General features: G+C 34.6%; 1 protein-coding gene across 1 annotated transcript in view; it reads left to right on the top strand.

Moving 5' to 3' along the window:
• LOC141348477 (uncharacterized) overlaps positions 1-24,104 on the top strand; it is a 46,036-nt gene that overhangs the window by 3,456 nt on the left and 18,476 nt on the right. The window contains 18 exon segments of the mRNA XM_073852771.1: positions 9,000-9,164; positions 10,884-11,030; positions 11,130-11,303; positions 11,412-11,444; positions 12,591-12,867; positions 13,434-13,450; positions 13,564-13,661; positions 13,808-13,875; positions 13,991-14,127; positions 14,238-14,432; positions 15,814-16,011; positions 16,126-16,238; positions 16,497-16,721; positions 16,813-16,983; positions 17,337-18,659; positions 18,820-18,861; positions 20,599-20,658; positions 20,789-20,852. Coding sequence (XP_073708872.1) covers positions 9,000-9,164; positions 10,884-11,030; positions 11,130-11,303; positions 11,412-11,444; positions 12,591-12,867; positions 13,434-13,450; positions 13,564-13,661; positions 13,808-13,875; positions 13,991-14,127; positions 14,238-14,432; positions 15,814-16,011; positions 16,126-16,238; positions 16,497-16,721; positions 16,813-16,983; positions 17,337-18,659; positions 18,820-18,861; positions 20,599-20,658; positions 20,789-20,852 — 3,507 coding nt within the window.

Genomic DNA, 24,104 nt, shown 5'->3' with positions numbered 1-24,104 from the left:
ACATCTGCAGTGCGGCGGGTTGGTCCTCACCCTTAACATTTGTCAGGTTCTATGAGCTAGACCTGAGAGCCACTCCAGGCTCCTCTGTCCTTGAGTGAAAGTCATTTCCCTCGTGTCCTGGCAGTTCCCCAGGCCGAGGTGTATTCTTCCCTCTTGTTCTGGCGGTTCCCCAGACAGAGGTGTATTACTCCCCCTCCAGGTCCTGGCAGTTTCCCAGGCGGAGTAACCTACGTATGTAACCTTGGTTCCCTGAGGGAACGAGACGCTGCGTCATGGGCCATAATTCCTTCATCCCTGCCACGCATCGCTTCATTCAGTCTTCCAAACCTGAGACGTTTTTTCTGTTTGTTTTTTAAATGTAAGTTTTAGTTTTTTAAGTGACATCGATATCCAAGCGGTATGTGGTCCACAATGAGTTTACTCAATTTAACCCATATATCAAATCAACACTTGACTAGCCTACAATACAATCCACAGATATAAAACAAACATCAATATTAGATTTAAAGTTTATTATCACCATCTCAAAACAAAGGCATTTCAAACAAAAATAGAGAGCAGGGCAGGCAGCTCTGCTGCACAAAACCCGAACATGCAAAGTCGCAGTGGTAAAGTAAACGAATAATGAACAAATATATAAAGAATAAATAGTAATATAGAAAACTTCAAAAACACAACTTTACCACGTGGCTGGAAATCTCTATGCGGCGCAGAGTATGTGAGCGGAGTGGAGCCCCCGCGCTCCTTGCATTTAATAATCACTCCGCTTTGGGTTCACAATTTCCCGCTCCCGCTCCACTCCTCGCTCACTGATATCAGAAACACCGCTCCGCGTCAAAAAAAATCAGTATGTTTGAAATGTAACAGTCCTGTTCATAAAATATAATAAAATAAAATAACAGGAGAGTTTCAAACACTAGTGTGCAATCTTTGTTCCTACGCCATGCCAAGCTAATAATTAATGAAAGAGTAGACTATAATTGCTGCTTTTTGCAGTGCAAAGTTTGTAATGAAAATAACAATACGTTAGTTATTTTACATACGGATCGCTGCATTTCTTACAGATTTCTGCTCATTCAAAATCGGATACGATTTCATTTGTTTTAATGCATTATTGACAGAGCGATTGCGTGTGAATAAGTGCTGTGCCTGTATAAATCATGCTTTCACCTGAAAATATTCAGTATCTTGAAGGAACAAACCAATACCTTGTCAACTATAATTTACAGCTAATGTCATTTGCCGTCATCATAGCCTTCACATTATTTCTGATTTGAGTGATCCATCTCTATCAAGCTTGCTAAACATGTTTAACATATGAATTCCTGCTTAATATGCAGTTATATTATGGACCGTCGGCATGAATTGTACTCATGATGGAGCGGTGGTGGAGTGCTATCGGAACGAGTGAAAACCATGACACTCCGACTTTTAAAAAATCCGCTCCTCCCTCCATTCAGAATCACACCGCTCCGCTCACATACTCTGCTATGCGTGAGTTAGGCATCACTGGCGCTTCCGGGACCACACGCATTAGATCTCATTAAACTTTTTTTAAAAGTTTTTGTTTCTAAAGCAGGCCCGAAGCCCGATATGCGTGCACGCTATGACGTGAAAATTGGCCCGAAGCCCGGCCCTAGGGGCATAAAAAAGTCGGGCCCCAACGGGCTCGGGCTCAAATGCAGGGCTCTAGACTCTAGTAGCTTAAAAACTGCATACTCCATCTTTATTTATTTTCAAGGACATTTTCAGTTTCATTATGGCTAAAAAAAAAGGATAAAGTTATAGATATAATATAGATATAAGTATAGATATAAAGATCTATTATATGTGTTTAGAACTTAGGTGAATTTTCACTCAATTACCATTTTCAAGGGCACATAACAATTTAATTATAGTAACCTGTTCAGTTATGCAACCAACTTTCTCATTTAGGATGGGCACATACTTGCCTTAGGCCTTTTTCATTGTGATTGTGAGTTCCTTTTTAATAATACTTGGTTTTGTCTAGTGTTTGTTTGTGTTTTATTCAGGCCAGTCAGTAGTAGGGTTCGGCAATGGACTTGTAAGTAAAGTGAAAGCAAAAAGCGAGTGTGCATTCAAAAGTGATTTCAATACCCCTAATATTATTAGCAGCTCCCTGATGCTCACAATTTATATACAGTATATTTAGCCAATGATATAATTGCAAGAGAAAATTCTGGGGGTAATCACGATGATGGCATCGTCTATCGCAGTGGTTCTCAATCCTGGTCCTGGGGGACCCCTGCTCTGCACATTTTGCATGTATCCCTTATTTAACACACCAGATTGAGATTATCACCTTATTAAGAGAGAGATCCATGAACTGAACTAACGAGCTGATTATCTCAATCTGGTGTGTTAAATAAGGGAGACATGCAAAATGTGCAGAGCAGGGGTCCCCCAGGACCAGGATTGAGAACCACTGGTCTATCGGACCAACCTTAAATTGTAGGCATACATATTTTTGCTCTGCTATCTGGGAAATCCAATTCTTTTCATTCAGGAATTTTAGAATCTTTGAAACTCACATATACACTTTGTCATACCATTTCCACTGTGTACAGACTGTATAAGCTTTATTTAAACACCACACCCCTAATGCTAATTATATATTATAATAACTATCCATTTTTCCAAACAAGCCTGCTGCATTTAAAAAAAGGGTGGCACTCCTATTCCTCTGAAGCTGAAGCAATTCATTTCAAATAATAAGGTTGTGCTGTTTATTTTTAGCGTCTGGTGTCATAGTTTTAAAATGATACAATCAAGATGAAATTGAAGTGCAGACTTTAAGCTTTAATTCAAGGGGTTGAACAAAAATATAACATAAAATGCTAAGGAATTACAACCATTTTTATACACAGACCCCCCATTTTCAGGGGCTCAAAAGTAATTGGACAAATAAATATAATCATAAATAAAATGTTCATTTTTAATATTTTGTTGAGAATCCTTTGCAGGCAATGACTGTCTAAAGTCTGGAACTCATGGACATCACCATAGACTGGGTTTCCTCATTTGTGGTGCTTTGCCAGGCCTTTACTGCAGCTGACTTCAGTTGTTGTTGGTTTGTGGGTCTTTTTGCCTTTAGTTTTGTCTTCAGCAAGTGAAACGCATGCTCAATCAATTTGAAATCAAAAGATTGACTTAGCCATTGCAGAATATTCCACTTTTTACCTTTAAAAACTCCTGGGTTACTTTTGCTGTGTGTTTTAGGTCATCGTCCATTTGTACTATGAAGAGCTGCCCAAACAACTTTGCTCCATTTAACTAAATCTGGGCAGACAGTATATCCCTATACACTTCCGAATACTTCCGGCTGCTTCTGTCTTCTGTCACATCATCACTAAACAACGGTAACCCAGTGCCACTGGAAGCCATTCATTCTCATGCCATTACACTGCTCCATCATATTCACAGATGATCCAAAAAAATGCTTTTCCAGAAGTGGTCTGGCTTTTTTTAATGTTTTTTGACAAAGTCTAATCTGGCCTTGTTTGCACCTTGTGGTAAACCCTCTCTTTTTTGCTCTTGTGAAGTCTTCTCTTGATTGTAGACTCCTGGAGAGTATTCTTCACTTGGCTGGATGTTGTAAAATGTTTTATTACCATGGAGGCGATCAACCAATCATCCACCATACTGTCGTCTTTTGTGAACATCCAGGCCTTTATATGTTTCTGAGCTCACCAGTGTGTTCTTTTTCTTCTCAGAATTTACCAAACTGTTGATTTGGCCACTCCTAATGTTCCTGCTATCTCTCTGATGCATTTCTTTTGTTTTTGAAGCCTAACAATTGTCTGTTTTACTTGCATGCAGAGCTCCTTTGACTGCATGATGGGTTCAGAGCAACAGCGTCCAAATGCAAATGGCACACTTAGAATCAACTCCAAAACTTTTACCTGGTTAATTGATGTAGAAAAAAATGAAGGAATAGCCCACAACTGTCCATGAAACAGCTTTTGTGTCAACTGTCCAATTACTTATGGTCCCTTGAAAAAGGGGGGAGGTACATATTTAAAGAGCCGTAATTCCTTAACCTTTCTACCAATTTGATGAGACTGCCGTAAAAATTAAAGCTCAGAGTGTGCACTTTAAGCCCATATCCATTGTATAACTGTAACTTGAATATGTTTTGGTAAACAGCTAAAATAATAAAAATTGTGTCAGTGTCCAAATATATATGGACCTGACTGTAGGTGTTGAGCTCTTTTCAGTCTGCTATGTTCTGTATCTCCAGATTGCTTTCTCTTTTCTTGATATTTCACTGCATCAAAAGGCAACCAATGTGATCTGCTCTTTATCTGACAGAAAGCAGATAAAGTTCCATTAATTTCCATTAATGGTCCAGTTAATGATGGAATTTAATTATATAACATAATATAGACTTTAATTATTGCAGTAATACTTGCATAATATTGCTGCTCATACAAGCTTTCAGGGTTATTTATGGTCTGTCAATAGTAATTTGTTAACCTTAATTTAGTATATATATAAAAATATAGTGTGTGTTGGATATAAATAGAGTTCACTGAGCTTACAGTAATCTGATGAATCATAGGTAAGAAATCTTAAACACTCCTATTCAGATTCTGAACAAAAGCTAGGTGTGTTCATACAGTTGTGCAGTTACGGTAATAAGACGCTATTATACTCTGCCCATAAATGTTTTTTTATTTTATTACACAAATGTATACAATACATATATATATATAAAAGACGACTTCAGACATTAAAATCTTCATTAACATCAACTTAAATACAAAATGTAACAATATATGATTTGATAATGTAACCCACAGTGTTTCTATTAAAATTCAGCCCTCTTGTCTCTACACAAGACAACATAATAGAGGGAATCAAACTTGTCTAGCAGGTGAGTCACACACGCAGTTGGTGACCTGCATAAAGACACGTTCATTCCAGTAAAATGTAGGAGGTGGATCATTTGACAAAGGAATAAAATCTCAGACCCTAAAGCTCAGCATCTCTTCATGGTTGTTTCCAGAGGCAAGGTAAGAGTGTTTATTCTTTCAAGTGTGCAGCTGCTGTAAACTGCCTTTTTGAAATATGTGCATGGAAAGAAATTCTTACCTTGAGATTGAAATGTGCCACGCAAATAGAAGTTTTTTTTTCTATTTACTTTTGATTAATTAATTTATTTTTAAATATAAAGTTATACATTTTGTCTTATCATTGTTCTTAGATTATATTCCTATTTTACAGTTGTAAGGTCTGGATGAATCATATAATTGCTTTTTGTTCTGAAGAAATAGACTGAAGTGATTTTGACTGACATACATCATTGAGAAACATGGCTGGTCAAGGTAAAATAATCTACAAATAAACTTATTTTTGGTTTCAAGTAAATTGTACACCGTTGTCCTTCAAATTAACTGTCAAAACTTGTACTTACATGGATAGTTCACCCAAAAACGAAAATTCTGTGATCATTTACTCACCCTCACACCGTTTGATGTTTTAACCAAAGATTTGAGAGTCCCCAGACTTCCATTGTTTAGAAATAAGAAACTATAGAAGTCAAAGAGGACCATCGACTGAAATCTTTTTCGTGTTGATGAGAATAAAAAAAACAGTTTGAATGTCTTGAGGGTAAGTAAATGATGACAAGAGGCGACCGTGCTTTTTGTGTTGTGGCTCCAAGGCTCTAAAACTCGCTTCCTTTAACACTGAGAACTAGGGTTTTGTAGAATCTTTTAAAAAAACATTTAAAGACATCTTTTTGGACAAGATTTTGGTTAATAATAGGGTTTAGCTTTGATTTAATTTTTGTGGTATTTGTACAGCTGTTTTTGTAGTTGTTTTAGTTATATTTTATTGTAAAGCACTTTGTGACTCCTTGTCTGTGAAAGTTGCTATGTTAATACATTTTTCTTACTTTAACCATTTTTGGTTGAACTATCCCTTTAAATTTTGTATGAAGAAGTCTGTCAGAACAATATATAAAAAAATATATAAGCATACATTTATTTTTTTATAGTACTTAAGTATTAAATGTAAAAACTATGATTAGTGAACCTTGTGAATTCATAGTATGTATTGATCTTCAAATAAGGTTTTGTCATGCATTAAAACATTAAACATCAATAAGCTACAATATAAAGTTATGATTATTCAAATGTGAAAACAAGTGAAAATATAAAAATCTAATAGTTCACCCAAAATCGTGTTACATGGTGCACAATGTACTGACTTTTTAAATAGAATGCTGTGCAAATATACTACTTTTATATCATTTATAACATTTGGATTTTAATTTGGATTATTTAAATTCTAATTGTGACCTGATCCAGCAAAATCAGTGACAGTGACCCAAATTTTAAAGATATACCCATTTGAATTATGGTTGTCTGCTCTCTTTTTCCAATTAAAAATTGCTTTTAAAGTTTTTATGCTCGCTTTTTGTTGATATCTTTTCAAATCTATTGCATTTAAAGGGATAAACTATTTATTTTTCAGCTTAATTTGACCAAAGAAATTTGTATATATATATAAATGTTATTAAACCAGGCTGAGGCTCAAATTATTTTAAAGTATTTGTTTGAATAAAACTTCGCGCGTACGCGCACATGTAAACGCTGTCACAGAGAGAAAGCGTTTCTGTCATCAAATGACAGAAAACAGGCTCTCCGTCGTTGAGTTTACAACCTTTACAGCAATCGTCGTGATCCTCCTCCACATGCGTGACAAATTCATGCTCCGTTTCTGCATCCAAAGGTACGGTGGCCGAGAGAGGCCAACGCGCTGCAAACAAGAAAACACATGCAAACAGAAAAAAACGACAACAAATTAAGAAAACATCTTCATCAGTTTGACAACACAGGCGCTGCAAATCCTTGCAACGCAAACACAAATACGGAAACGCGCTGCATATTCTCACAACACAACCAAACTCAGAAACGCGCTGCGAACGCACGAGGGCGCTGCAAACTAACAAACGCGCTGCATATAGCACGGTCCACAACGGAAATGTTTCAGGGGGACCTCAAAAAGTGATGAACTCATCTGGGACCTGATTATTTATATCACTATATTACCTGATTATTTATATCACTATCACCTTTAAGTGATACTATACTATCACTAAAAGGTGATAGTTCACTGATAACACCTCTGCTCTGACCAACAGCCACTGAAAAAATAATCAGGTCCCAGATGGGTTTGTCACTTTTTGAGGTCCCCCTGAAACATTTCCGTTGTGGACCGTGCTATATGCAGCGCGTTTGTTAGTTTGCAGCGCCCTCGTGCGTTCGCAGCGCGTTTCTGAGTTTGGTTGTGTTGTGAGAATTTGCAGCGCGTTTCCGTATTTGTGTTTGCGTTGCGAGAATTTGCAGCGCCTGTGTTGTCAAACTGATGAAGATGTTTTCTTAATTTGTTGTCGTTTTTTTCTGTTTGCATGTGTTTTCTTGTTTGCAGCGTGTTGGCCTCTCTCGGCCACCGTACAAAGGAGCTTTGACATCGCTGTCGCTTTCATCGGAGGATGGCACGTCTTCAGATCCAAAAAAAAAAAACACTGACTAGCCTAATTAGCCACTCTCTCTAGCTTGTTTACACAGAGCGATGCTAGTCTGACAGGAGGACGGCTGGACCAATCCGTCCCAGTCAGTCGAAACTGACAAATGATTAGTGTTTATGTCACGGTTTGTGCTTTTTGAGAAAAACAATGTTCATTTCCAGCGAATTTAGTCAACTTTAATAGTCGTTTACATACTACGAAACTTTGTGAGATTATTTTTGAATGTAGCTAATAAATCGATTTTTCATTGTTTTTCACATTATTGGCCTGTTTTTTAAAATAGAACGTTGAACTCATTTCGCCAGAACGGGTCACAATTATAGTTTTTACCTAAAGTAGCCTGATAGTGACACAGATGTGGAGGTCAGCTGTGAAGACAGCTCCAAATTTTTGGCATCCTTAGTCACACACAAACAAGTTTTTCCTGGTTGTTGGCTACAGAAACAATAAACTTTAGGTATCTGCATTGTAAAAGAAATAATGCAGCACTGTATTTTTCCGGTACCTTTAATTTCTGGACTAAATGCTAATGAATGTTTTGTTTACTGGTGTGTTTCCCTAATGTTTAATTTTTTTTAAATTCCTCAGATACAGGACAAATGTTGAAATACTTCATAGGAATCATCATGGCTGTCATGTTGATTCATGAATGTGTTGTGGAAACTCTTGATATCCCTGAAACAAATATTGAGTTACAGGTAGGGGAACTACTGTAGGAACAAATACAGGAAGGAATGCAATTCATTCAAAATGACAAACAGCATATTCATGTCAACTGTGAAAAACTGTCAATAAGATATTCATTTACATTATTAATTATGTTTTGTACCCATTAAAAGCACATTTAAAATATCTAACATTACGAGCGTTATGGCCACATGACTAACTAATGTGATAAAGTTTTACTTATATGTAAAATATATATTGTATTTGTGTTATTTTATTCCAGTTTAGCTACAAAGATGGGCAACTGCATCATAGGAGTCCAAGAAGCACAGGTATCAGTTTGTACTTTACTCATAAACACCTCTTAATAATAGTGTGTTGTTATTTATATAAAAAAAAGATACATCAACTAAATATACTTTGAAATTATTGGGGGTGGGATTTTGTCTGTATAGGATCTGGCTTTGTACTTTGCTGTAAAAGTATAGGCCTCTAATTTTCATATTTATTTTCTTATATAGAGCTATTTGAATACTTTGCGGTTGTGGAAATGAATGTATCGCAAGCTGTGGTGATTGAACAGATCAAAACATCATTGCCCTCGTTTCCTTTTGAAATGGACAATAGTACTAAAATTACTGCTGCAAACATTACAACAGGTGAGCCTGTTTAACTGGTATTCAAAAGCCATTTGCGTCATTCTTACTACTTAATTGCCGTCTTTAATGTTGTGGAGACATTCTATTGTTAACCAGTTGTGTTATATTTATGTCAGTGTGCCAACCAAATGTGGCCAAATACCAGTGTGTGTGTGAAAATGGTTATGCATGGTCATACAACAACTGCCAGACATATGAGGTCTGTGGCGTCACTGGTTTTGGCTCATGTGGATGTATCAATGGTATTCCCAGTGATGGAGAGATGTGTATGTTGGAGAGCGGTAAGAATGAAGACCCAAAAAATCTATTTTATATTTAACTTTTATACATTTATTTTATTAATAAAAATTATGCATCACCATATAATTGAAAAATAAACAGTTTTTGTATTACCCCCATAGAAACTGGCAAATACTAATGAACAATGTTTATTTAATATGTAGCCTGCTTATTTTTGATGTATTTACAGTGGTGTGAAAAAGTGTTGGCCCCCTTCCTGATTTTTTTTGCATGTTTGTTACACTGTAATGTTTCACATCATCAAACAAATGTAAATATTAATCAAAGATAACACAAGTAAACACAACATGCTGTTTTTGAATGAAGATTTTTATTATGAAGGAAAAACTAAATCCAAACCCACATTGGCCCTGTGTGAAAAAGTGTTTGCCCCCTAAACTTAATAACTGGTTGGGCCACCCTTAGCAGCAACAACTGCAATCAAGCGTTTGCGATAACCTGCAATGAGTCTGTTACAGCACTTTGCAGGAATTTTGGCCCACTCATCTTGGCAGAATTGTTGTAATTCAGCCACATTGGAGGGTTTTTGAGCATGCACCGCCTTTTTAAGGTCATGCCACAGCATCTCAATAGGATTCAGGTCAGGACTTTGATTAGGCAACTCCAAAGTCTTCATTTTGTTTTTCTTCAGCTATTCAGATGTAAATTTGCTGGTGTGTTTTGGATCATTGTCCTGCTGCAGAACCCAAGTTCGCTTCAACTTAAGGTCACGAACAGATGGCCAGACATTGTCCTTCAGGATTTTTTGGTAGACAGCAGAATTCATGGTTCATTTATCACAGCAAGTCTTCCAGGTCCAGTAACAGCAAAACAGTCCCAGACCATCACACTACCACCACCATATTTTACTGTTGCTATGATGTTCTTTTTTTTAAATGCTGTGTTACTTTTACGCCAGATGTAAAACACACACCTTCTAAAAAGTTTAACTTTTGTCTCATCAGTCCACAGAGTATTTTCCCAAAAGTCTTGGGGATCATCAAGATGTGTTCTGGCAAAACTGAGATGAGCCTTTATGTTCTTTTTGCCCAGCAGCGGTTTTCGTCTTGGAACATTTTTGCCCAGTCTCTTTCTTATGGTGGAGTCATGAACACTGACCTTAACTGAATCAAGAGAGACCTGCAGTTCTTTAGATGTTGTTGTGGGGTCTTTTGTGACCTCTTGGATGAGTCGTCGCTGCGCTCTTGGGGTAATTTTGGTCGGCCGGCCACTCCTGGGAAGGTTCACCATTGTTGCATGTTTTCGTCATTTGTGGATAATGGCTCTCACTGTGGTTCGCTGGAGTCCCAAAGCTTTAGAAATGGCTTTATAACCTTTTCCAGACTGTTAGATCTCAATTACTTTCTTTCTCATTTGTTCCTGAATTTCTTTGGATCTCAACATGATGTGTAGCTTTTGAGGATCTTTTTCTGGATTTTTTCTTCCCTTTATAAAAAAACCCTCCATTTAAAACTGCATGTTGTGTTTACTTGTGTTATCTTTGATTAATATTTAAATTTGTTTGATGATCTGAAACGTTAAAGTGTGACAAACATGCAAAAAAAGAAAAATCAACACTTTTTCACACCACTGTACACATTGCTGTATATTATTTAATTAATTATAAAAACATACATGTTGTGGTCAAAATGCATTTTGATGACAAATGCAATGAAAATACTGAGCTTACAATGATTGTAAGCTTGTTGATTCTGTCACAGAACTGCCCTACACAGATTACTTGTTTGAAATTGAGTTGGAATCATCAAGCATCTCAATGATCGATGAAATCAGGCGATATCTGCAGATCCTCACCTTTCCACTTCAATACAATGGGGTGGTTGTATTAGATGTGGACATCACGACAGGTGAACAGTCTCACTTGACCTTAATGAATTTCTGAATACAAATAAAGTTGTGCTGATCTGTTAGAAATGAACGTACATTACTGTTGTATCCTTTCTTAGTGTGCAACTTCAATGCCAGTGGATACAAGTGCGAATGTGAGGACCAGTATTTCTGGCCGTGTGATAAATGCACAGAATATGGGAGCTGTGACAACATCGCTAACAACACATGCAGTTGCATCAATGATATTCCAAGAGACAGACAGTTCTGTCAAGCAATCAATGAGATAACAAGTAAGATAATTTTTTGTTACGTAATTTTCTGTATGTAATCACATAGAAGACCTGTAGATCAGATAATGTATACAAATTATTTTCAATCTACTCTCATCCTTTTTCCAGGTGATAACACAACATGTGTGCCACCACCAACAGGTATGTAAAAACATCTAACTTAAATAGATCACCCAAAAATTAAATATCAGTCATTATTTGAAACATGCATGAAGTGTTTTATTAGTTTTAGTGCACTGGATGTGCAATTACTTCTGAGCCAATCTGAAAGTTAGCAAGGATAACTGTGTGAATAGTTTTGAAAATAGTGACCAAAGCATTATGAAATGTGTCTTAGGGGGCATTTACACAACACTGCTTTGAACTAAAAAGTTATTTTTTTATGCGTTTTAGCCATTTGTTTACACCGCAACAGTTTTGAAAGCCTGAAAATGCACATTTTTGAAAACAGGTTTCAAAGTGCAAGCTTTTAAAATGATCCTGTTATCATCTCTGTGTAAACGGTAAAGGTGAATTTGTGAAAACGTCTTCGGTATACTGGTATGTGCACATGTGCATAGTGTTCCTTAACAAATCATAATACAGCGTTTTTAATATTCATGTTTAGTATTTTGCGGATCCGTGTGTACAGAACAATGCCATCTGTACTCAAAACTTTTCAAAAGTGCAAAGAAAGAACTATTACATTGTCAGTACACTGTTGTGTAAACGTAATCGTGTAATATAATAACACTGCTTTTTAGCAAATAGTTTACGTTTTAAGTAATTTTAAGCGGCTAAATATTAGCATAAGAAATTTTCAAATATTATCAGAATGACAGTAATAAAAAAATGCAAATATTTCACATTTATTAAAATGATATGCTTTTGTAATAAATGATGGTGTGAGGAAAATAATGCAAAAAATGATTTTCCATGACAAAAGCATTAAAAAAAGTCCAGAAAATATGATACGATACAATGGTAGATTCTGTTTTCAGAATTTTGTTTTCAGATTTTAAGTGTCACTAATGCTGATTTGTCAGTATCTTTATACAGGATTTAGAGTTTACAGGCACAGAAAGACATGCTGCATTTGCAAACCAAGTAAAAAAAAAAATTCATTTTTTCCAACAGTACCACCACCAACATCCCCATCAACAGAATCACCAACATCATCAACAGCAACACAATCAACACTATTAAATTCAACACAATCGACATCTTTGCCATCAACACAATCAACTTATATGCCATCAACACCATCAAATTCAACAGAGTCAACTTTTATGCCATCAACACCATCAGATTCAACACAATCAACATCTTTGCCATCAACACCATCAAATTCAACACAATCGACATCTACGGCATCAACACCATCTGATTCAACACAATCAACATCTTTGCCATCAACACAATCAACTTCTACGCCATCAACACCATCAAATTCAACGCAATCGACATCTACGGCATCAACACCATCAACTTCTACGCTATCAATACCATCAAATTCAACACAATCGACATCTACGCCATCAACACCATCAACTTCTACGCTATCAACACCATCAAATTCAACACAGTTGACTTCTACGCCATCAATACCATCAAAATCAGCACAATTGACATCTATGCCAGCAACGCTAGCACCATCAACGCTAGCACCCTCAACACAACCATCAAAAACAGCTATGACAGCAGCAGGTATGCCTAGTAAAACACAGTCTGAGAAGAATCATGAGATGGTGAACATTAGCATTAGTATAGAGAACTTTTGTTTAACTCTTTTGTTGATGTAGTTGCAGTCAATCTGTATTTTGATACCAAGTTAAATTAGATTATTTTAGATTTTTTGCTTCTAAAAATAAGAGTTTCATGAAATAAATAAAATGATATTATTGCTTTGCATGTTTAGAGAAAAAATATAGATCCATAAATTCTTTAATTTTAACTTTTAAGTTTGTTTATATTCATTAAAAAATAAATTTTATATTTTGTTTTTACTAATTTTGTTTACTTTAATATTCAACAGCTGTAGCGTCAACATCAGAACGGACAAGTAAGTACTCTGAAACTGAATTTAAAATATTGAACAAAAATATTTGGTCTAAATTACAGCATAATTTTCCTAGTATTAGAATTTAGTAGAACAGGCACAAAAATGGGTATACAAAGCATGTCTATTATAACTGAGGTAATATTTTTTGGGGGAATCCAGTATTGAGGATTGTTGCATAAACCTGTTGTTATAATACACAAATGTACACTGCTTTTACAGTTCGAATGTCATTGAAAATGAAAATGACTTTTGACATCAGACTTACTGACCGTACTAGCGAGGCTTACACAGATTTATCTGGACGAATTAAGACAGTAGTGAGTATTACATGTTTCATATTTCAAAGAAAAATATTATTTCGTATATATGTAATTTGTATATGTCATTATATACTCTGAATACTACAATAACAATTAAATTCTATAAAAGTTTAAAGCATACATTGTGCTTTTGCTTTTTACAGATTAACAGAAGTTATTTTGAGAAGCTCATTGGCTACATGGTTGGTTCTGTGAAAGTCACTGGCTTCAGGTATTTACAATTTACAATTAAAGGTTTTTGCAAATCCTTTCCATTTACTTGTACTTTTTCAAACAATGTTAATACAAATCCTTTACATTGGTGTGGTTTGTGTTTCGCTCCATAGATCTGGTAGTGTTATAGCAGACTACACGATAAATGCAACATCCAACAACCTTGATTTTGAAGCAGCACACATACAGCTTTTTAAATATCTGGAAACAGAAGGAATATATTTAGCTGATGATGCTTTTGCTCTAAGTGGTAAGGGTAGTCAATGCCTAATCTAAATCTTCAGATTTCCTAGTTTCAAATTTACTGTTTTGTTTTTGTTCACTGTTGGGTGATACGAGCTCTATGCTGTTTATTTACAGAACAAAGAAACCTGACAACAGATCAGTTATATCCTCTGCAAAAGGTGGACCTATACTGTACACAGCCAGACTTTCCAATTGGACAAATAAAATGGACAGTGGATAACAATGATCCTGCACTAAACAACACAAGATACTTAATTTCAAATGACAAAAGAACTCTCACTGTGATAAATGCTAGTGAAAGTGACACTGGTGAGTGACATAAGATTTATTTTTGACTCGTCTTTAATATCTTATCTGGCTTGTAACAATACTGGTCTTGTCATATCTTGTCGCTTCTATTACGGTTTTAGATTAAAATATTTAAATACTATCAAAAATCCTTCTCGAGCAAGTCCTGTGCAGGGCTGTCGACGACTTCTGTAACCCAAATGAATAACATTGATGAGTGTGCTCTTGCTCTCGCTCTGGTTGATGTGTGTACACGCTTTTCCTGGGAGAAGTGACCATACAAGGAATTCCTTAATGACGTCATACAGGGCCATACTCCAAAAAAACACAATAACAAAGCAGCACTAAAATTACCTTTTATACACCTTTTATAACATGAAGAACCGGTGTGATATTGACCTAAAGTGTATTGAATCATGATACAGAGAGTGAACTGTTTTACGCCATTTAAGAGGCACAAAGTAGCTCCACACTTCATTGGTAGACTTCCAAGGGCCCTGACATTTAAAACGAGACATTGAGAACTCAGAAAAAGCACCGGTAGTTTATTTATGAGAAGATTTATACAGACAGTAACTGCAAGAAATTTAGCGGCCGCCGCCATCTTGAATTTAGTCACGATAAGTCGAGTGACGAGCAGGAACTAAATCGTGACTAAATTCAAGATGGCGGCAACTGGTCTGTTTCTGGCGGAAAATGTCTGTATAAATCTTCTTGTAAATAAACTACCAGTGCTTTTTCAAAGTTCTACTTTGTACCTCGTAAATGGCATAAAACAGTGATTTATTTACATGGCTACTCCGATGCCCTATTTACCCTCATTGACAACCTGTTGTTAGCATCGGCTAACTAACCCCAGATTTCGGACTGCAGGGCACAAACCGAGATGAGATATGCAAGGTACGTTCACACTCGGTATCATGATTCAACACACTTTAGGTCAATATCACACCGGACTTCTCCTTTAAGTGACAGTGAACCTGTAAATGTACTTTAAAATAGTTTTAAATAGTTGCAGATTAAAAAAAAAAAAGATGGGAATAAAAAACTTGAAACTTTAACTCTTAAGTGTTTTTTTTTTTTTTCAGGTTGATATTGTTCTAAATACGTAGAACTGTTATAGGTGTAAAAAAAACTAGTATATAATAGTATATATGCATAAGTGTATATGATATCATATATGGTATAGATGATGAACTAATCAACCTATGAAAATTAAGCTACATGGACAATATGTGAATTTCATGAACATTTACAGTATATTATTTTGAGAGCAAATGAATACATAATAGTAAGCATGAATATATAAATGTTCCTTAAATGTAAAGTAGTGGGTTTGCTTTATAAAATAATAAATATGTGTTTTTTTTTGTTTGTTTGTTGTTTTCCCCCACACATGCAGGTCAATACTCATGCATCATACAAGGCAACATATCGTATATTCAGTGGCAAAATATTGTTATTAAAAAACGCCCCAATATCATTGTGGGTGAAGCGAACTACTATTTTCCATGTAATAGCAGTATTGTCCAACTGAAATGTTCTGTGGATGCTGGCTACAATATTGAATGGGTCTTGGATGGAACAGAGCAAACTTCAGGTTGTACAAAAAAATTACTGCTGTCATTTAAATCTTCAAATAAATCTACTTTTTTATTAATATGTTACCCTTTTATTTATGTTATTCATACATTTCCCTTTTTTGCTCGATCAGGATATGACAGTATCATATTAAACTATACTGCTCAAAATTGTAGAGAAAAAAACTATACATGTCGTCTTAAAAATCTGGAACAACTACAGAACTACACATACAGCTATAGAAGTGTCACAGTTAGGCCAATAACAGCAGGTGAGCCTTCAGTTTCTAATTCTTTTCAACATTAAAGTACTTTTATCCAACTTTTGTGCAGTTGGATTGGATGATTTCAGCTATCTAATTAGTTTTTTTTTTTTTTTTTTTAATTTTAGTACTATTTTGATTTTGAACAACAAATTTTGATTGTTATATCAGTACTAATGAATGGATTTATGGATAGGAATTTTTTTATGTTAATATTTTCAAAATGTGCTATTTTAACTGAGATTGTAGTATTAAATCCAATTTCCCTCTTTTAATCAGATGCTTTGTCAAATTATGTCTGTGGAAATAAAGAACTTGGAGCTGGCAAAATAAATGAAAGCAGGACAAGAGTCTGTGAAACAGGCATGAAAGGCACCATAACTTACAAATGTGAATCAGGGGGTTGGATACGAAAATGGGACAACTGTGTAGTCTATGTGATCGACACACTTACAAGCGAAGTTCAGGTAATCTATTGATCATGTATATATTGAACAATCATCTGTCCGTTTGAAATGTTTCTAATACCTTCTTATATTTTTGTACTTTGCAATTTAGTCCTTGCGTGTGGAGGAGATTCCAGTGTTTATGGCTAACCTCAGTGCTACCACACAACAGAATAATATTACTATAACCCAGTCTGCTCCTACTGTCCAAGCAATTGTGGATATACTCTCTAAAATTTCCAGTTTGTCAAAATCAGTTTTTATCAATGAGCCAGTAATGGAGGTATGCATATTAACTTTTTACACTTTAAAATCAAATTAATAAGTTAATTTTCGCTGTAAGATATCTGTACTTTTACTCTTTATTACATATTAACTTTACTTTATTATTAAACTTTATTACACCTCTGGACAAGAGAGAAACAGTTATTTAAACAAGACAGTTATTTAAACATGATCTGCTCCCAAATGTGATGTGATGTGATGTGATGTCTATGTGTTGATTTAGTGTACATAATTGTGTTGTGCAACAGCCATTCTTTTTATTTTCATTAATTAAACATGTTGATTATATTATAGCATATTCCACATTTTACCAGACAAATTTAATCATTTAATTGTATATTTAATTTACAGGATTTCCTAAAAACAGTGGATATTATTGTATCAGATAGTGTCACTGACACATGGAACAAACTGAGCACAAACAACACCAGCATTAAACTTCTGAGCGCTATTGAGGATATAAGTGCCAATCTCACAAATGATTTTGAGATCGATGAAACAACAATTCAGCTGAAAAGAACTACAGTTAAAACCCCATTCACTTTAACATCAAGACTTCCAAACTCAACTACGAAGATTGTGATACCACAGGTTCCTACGGTGACTATCATAACCATCATAATTTTCACAACTCTTGACAACGTCCTACCTGCTCATGGTGCTAATGACAGCAACAAATCAGATGTACGCATCAATGGAGATGTGGTTGTTGTTAAGGTTAATGAAACACTTAACAACATTTCTTTTACATTTGACACTACTAATCAGTCTTTGGGAAATCCTCGGTGTGTCTTTTGGAACTTTAGTCTCAACACATGGGATTCCACTGGATGTAAAGTGAAGCGGAACGACATTGGCAACATTACATGTGAATGCAACCACACAACCACTTTTTCAATCCTAATGTCGCCGTTTGTCATTGATCACATAGCCTTAGCCTATATAACTTACATTGGTGTTGCTATTTCAATGGCCAGTTTGATTATATGCCTCATTATTGAGACTCTCGTATGGAAATCAATAAGAAGAAATGACACATCCTACATGCGACATGTCTCCATAGTCAACATTGCCGTGTCTCTGCTGATCGCAAACATCTGTTTTATCATTGGAGCTGCAGTTGCAGAAAGTGAGCAGCCAACATCAGTGGGTCGCTGCAGTCCTGTGGTTTTCTTCATGCACTTTTTTTATCTGGCTCTTTTCTTCTGGATGTTAATTTCAGCGCTGTTGCTCTTTTACCGTACAGTCATTGTCTTTTCTCAAATGTCAAGGGCCAAAATGATGGTCATTGCCTTCATAGTCGGTTATGGTGCACCTTTGCTCATAGCGGCCATCACTGTTGCATCAACAGCTGGACCTAAAAATTATATTTCCAAAAGAGATGCATGCTGGCTGAACTGGTCTGAGTCTATGGCCCTGCTGGCATTTGTGATTCCAGCTCTCACTATTGTCGCCATAAACCTTGTGGTTTTGATTGTGGTTCTGTACAAGATGTTGAGGAGAGGAGTTGGTGCCACAACTCAACCAGATGAGAAACATGCCCTGGTGGTCATTGCCAGATGTGTGGCCATTTTGACTCCTATTTTTGGTCTAACATGGGGATTTGGAATTGGAACCATGGTGTCACGTAAACTTGGTATTCATGTGGTGTTTGCACTCCTCAATTCATTGCAGGTACTACTTGATAATGTCAATTTTATAGTAAGATTAATTTTTTTCATAGCAATTTCATATCTATAACATTAACAATCTACTTTAATGCTATACATTGATTTATTATGAATGTCCATGGTTATTCATGAATGTCATGTATTTGTAACACTTCCTTTAATAGGGATTCTTTATCTTGGTGTTCGGAACGCTTTTAGACAGCAAGGTATGAGTTCACTTCTTCTGCTTTGTAAAGAGCTTAAGTAAAGCATATTTAACATTTAATGTTGGCTTTAACCTAAAGACTTATACACTGTAAAAAGTTTTCACCAGATTCAACTTAAAAACCTAAGTTCAGCAGCTGCCTAAAGTTTTTAAGTTAAATCATTTTAAAACTACAAGTCTTTTTAACTTATTACAATAAAAATTAGTTGATTTAACTTGTGAGTTTAAATGACTTTAAGGCAGCTGCTAAACTGCACTCCTGTTTCTGCTAATAACGTAAACTCTTAGGTCTAAGCAAAATTTCTCCGATTGCATGTACATTTCTATGGCTTGCAGTTTTGAATTTTACGAAAATTCATCTTTTTGTAACTTGTCCTAGAAGGTTAAAACTGGCTCAGATCATCTTCAGACAATACTTTAAAAAGTCAAAAGCTTTGTGCGAAATACATGCAAAAATGGACACGAGGCTATAACTTTGCAATGCTTTAGCGGATTTGGCCAAACTTGGCACCTATTATACCATGCATGACCTGAGGGCAAAAGATATACAAATTTGTCATTTTTATTTATAATTTTTGAACAGATGACCAAAAAGCATAATAGCGATCTCGTTAGATTCAGAGCTGGTTATCGAATCATACGCTTCCAAATTTTCCTATGTCAGCCATTTTGTGTGATTTTTCCCAAAATTGGCTCTGATCATCTTCAGAGCATTATGGCAAAAAGTTACCAAACCATTTTTGTAAATCGCGAATTTGAGGAAGTTTGTGCAAAAATGGACATGAGGCTATATATGTGACCCTGGACCACAAAACCAGTCTTAAGTCGCTGGGGTATATTTGTAGCAATAGCCAAAAATACATTGTATGGGTCAAAATTATTGATTTTTCTTTTATGTCAAAAATCATTAGGAAATTAAGTAAAGATCATGTTCCATGAAGATTTTTTTGTAAAATTCCTACTGTAAACCTATCAAAATGTAATTTTTGATTAGTAATATGCATTGTTAAGAACTTCATTTGGACAACTTTAAAGGTGATTTTCTCAGTATTTTGATTTTTTGCACCCTTAGATTTCAGATTTTCAAATAGATGTATCTCGGCCAAATATTGTCCTATCCTAACAAACTAAACATCAATGGAAAGCTTATTTATTGAGCTTTCATATGATGTATATATCTCAGTTTTGTAAAAATTTAACCTTATGACTGGTTTTGTGGTCCAGGGTCACATATATGCAACACTTTAGTGGATTCTGACCAAACTTGGTATGTGTTATAACAAGCATGACCTGAGGGCACATGAGTAGTTTCAGCACAGCTCCACCTACTGGTCAAAAGATATAAAAAATGGACATTTCTGATTATAACTACTGACCAGTTTGGCCAAAAATCATAAGATTGGTCGCGTTAGATTCAGAACAGCACAACAAATTGGACGATACCTAATTTAAGCTTTTGTTAATAATAAAATGTCCACTGCAAAGTACAAAAAAGTCTTAAAGGAGAAGTTCACTTCCAGAACAAACATTTACAGATAATTTACCCACCCCCTTGTCATCCAAGATGTTCATGTCTTTCTTTCTTCAGTCTGTTTTTTCACCTTATAGTGGACTTCAATGGTGCCTGCAAGTTTGAACTTCTAAAACGCAATTTAAATGCAGCTTCAAAGGGTTCTAAATGACCCCAGTCAAGGGTCTTATCTAGCAAAAACATAACTTAAACTATCTTTGATTGCAGGTCCGTGAGTCACTACCAGGAAGGCGGTTCCTACAGCAACTCACTTCCAGCCGTACTAATGTAAATGCCATTTTATAACAGAACACACTTCTATGAGCACTTTAATTATTGTTCAACTGTTAACTAATGCTTGAATATTAATTTTCACTTTGACTCTTTGTGATTTATTTTAATTTATATCTCATTGCAGAACACCAGCGCAGGACCATCATCCACTTCTGGACTACCTTTTTTGGCGAGGTTGCGGCGGAGGAGTAAGTGGATGACATAAATCAAAAAATTATTAAGCTGAATGTAGTTAATATTCAAGAGTTTTATTTATTATTTGGATAAAGGTCTGCTTAATTGAGCTTGGTAATAACATGCACTTAACTATTTGCAGATGTGTACAACGTGTCTGAAGCCAACACTTCCTCAGCATTTGCATCTTCAGAAAGCTCCAACAGCTCATATGCCATGATGAACAATTAAATGTTTCACTGCTGCATTCTGTTAGTATTTTGTGGAGGGAATGTTTTGGGGAATGATCTTAGATTATTCGTATAAAATGTGGGTATAATATGACTTGATATTTTATTATTTATATTATATTTTAATATTTTATATTTTATTAATATACTGTGAATACAGTGATGGTATGGGCTTTTATATATAGTTTTAAAAAAAGGGTAATTTATTAATAACTCAACTCGGAGAGGTGGAGCTTTGTAAAGCTAATGCTGATGACTGTCTGCCATGTACAAGTCACAAGTTGTTGTACAAGTTGCTGCTTTTGTGTATTTAATCAGCTTTTAACTATGAGGAAAAACACTTCAAATGCTCAACAAATTTGTCTTGGTTCAAGTTCACAGGAGGCAGGGTTTCAGAGGGTTGACACAAGGCATAAAAAAAGATAATGTAAAGATAATGATAAGTTCCACCCTTCATTTTGATGACCAAGTCATCGCAACGTCTGCTTAATGTTGACTTTAAAGACAGATAATTGTGTTTAACAGTGGAATTCTTGGTGAAAACTGTATTCTGCAGAGAGATCTTAAGAAATCAGGGAATCGCTCTGAGCAAATTAGGGCAAAAAATAAAAATAAAAAACTTTAGCACCTGCCCACTCCTTTGTATTACTGCAAATGAGTCTTTCTTTGTATGCATAATATTCATATTTTGAAATAAACATAAAGAAATATTCTTAATACATTACTTCTGGTTGCTTTGTCTTCTCAAAACGCTATCCATGTGAATGTTCTTACTGATAACACTTGCAAATATAATATAGAATGTTATAATATAACTTAGAATATATTTTTTATGTCTCCATTTTCCTGGTTTGTGGTAGCCAGCAATATATTAAACTGAGAGTAAAAACACTGAAACTGTAAAATTTTTAAATATAGAATTTAATTAATAAAAATTCACAATAATTATATGTACTCCATAAAAAATCTAAAATCCTAATTTATGCTACTGCACTCTTGTTTATATATATATATATATATATATATATATATATATATATATATATATATATATATATATATATATATACAAGGAAATAATAGAAGGATTTAAACTTGTCTAGCAGGTGATCCACACGCATTACTTTTGACCCGCACAAAGACGTTGATTGAAGAAAGATTTTAAAGGTGAATCATTTGACAAGGAAACAAAATTTCAGACTCTGAGAAACAAGTTTGGCATCTCTTCATGGTTGTTCTCATAAAAATGTTTATAAATGTTTAAAACTGCCTCTTTGAAGCTGGGTATGGAAAGTCATGCTATTACAGATTCCAGATTTTGTAGGTAGATCATTTGACAAGGAAACTAAATCTCAATCCCTGAGAAAGTTCAGCAATTCTTAATGGTTGTTTCAAGAGGCAAGGTAGGAGAGTGCTTAGTCTTTTAAATGTGTATAAACTGCGTTTTTGGAGTACATTTATAGATAAATTTACTGCTTAATTATGTACTTTTGAAAGTTTTTCTAGTTTCTAGTAGCCTGTTATTAATTTTGAAGTGCAAGAATTTGAATTCAATTAAGTGTATGATTTTGTGTCATTGTTTGAATGTCTTCAATTTGTGTTGCATTGAAATAATAATAATACTTCCACACAAGATTTGACCCTAACTGTAGTAATGTAGATATATTGTGCAGTAATAAATTGATGGGATGATGTTTTAATTATTCTTATTCTTATTCTTATTCTTATTCTTATTCTTCTTCTTATTATTATTATTATTATATTATTTTATTATTATTATTATTATTATTATTATTAGTGTTGTTGTTGTTGTTTTCATTATTTTTATCACTATTTATATCAGAGAAACATTGAGCAGTAATAAATTGATGAGATGATGTTTTGTATGGACGGTAACGGTTTAATGAAGATTATATCATTGAAAATACATAATCAAAAGTGTATAAATATAAATAAATTAAAACTGCACCCAACAAATACCACCCATGTTTTTAATGCACCGCATTGATTTTAATGCACCACACCCTTCTTCCTGGTAGTGACTCACGGACCTGCAATCAAAGATAGCTTAAACTTACATACATATGATGTCTATAATGTTGCCTTGAACGGAGAGAAGGAGGAGGGGGAAAAAAAAAAACATGCACACTGAAACAGAAGATAGGATAGGTGTGGTATGTGTTGGGTATGGTTCATTTTTAAATGTCCCCTTTATATAAATATATTTATATAACTTCTATTGTGATTATATCATTATTATTTATTATTATTATTATTAATAGTGATATTACTGTTGCCGTCATTACAAAATATCATCACAAAATATTAAAGTTACATCACAGTCTCTATTATTGTTATTATAATTATTATTATTATTTTTACTGTTAATATTATTGATATCACTGTTACCATCATCACCATCTTTAGTATTATTGTTGTTGTTGTTATTATCATTATTATTATTATTATTATTATTATTATTATTATTATTGATATTACTGTTACTGTCATCACAAAATATCATCGTTATCATCATCGACTATTTCAAATTATGGTTATTTCTGTTATTTCTAAACATGCTTATAACATTACTATTATTCAGATTGTCATTTTTGCTCATTTTCATTTATTATCATTGCTGTTTTTGTTGTTGGTATTGTTTTTTGTTGTATGTTTTTGCACTCCAAAAAAAATAAAAAAAAATAAAAAAACGTAATGTAGATATATTGTGTAAACAGGATCAATGCAATGGTTAAACGAATAGTGCTGCTTTCATGACAATTGGGACACAGGGGATTACAAAAGAATACACTAAATACATTTAATCTTATAATTATTCCCTGATTGTTGTATATGACAGAATTTCCTATTTTACAGATCTAATGGTGTCTGGATGAGCAATATAATTGCCTTTTGCTTTGAAGAAATACATTGAAGTGACACACATCAGTGAGAAACATGGCTGGTCAAGGTATAAAAAACACAAAATCAACTTCTTTTTGCTTTACTGTAACTATAATTCGGCTTTGTTTACGC

Source organism: Garra rufa, chromosome 13, assembly GCF_049309525.1.
Source record: "Garra rufa chromosome 13, GarRuf1.0, whole genome shotgun sequence".
Taxonomy (NCBI): Eukaryota; Metazoa; Chordata; class Actinopteri; order Cypriniformes; family Cyprinidae; genus Garra; species Garra rufa.
This window is presented reverse-complemented; position numbering and strand designations above follow the sequence as displayed.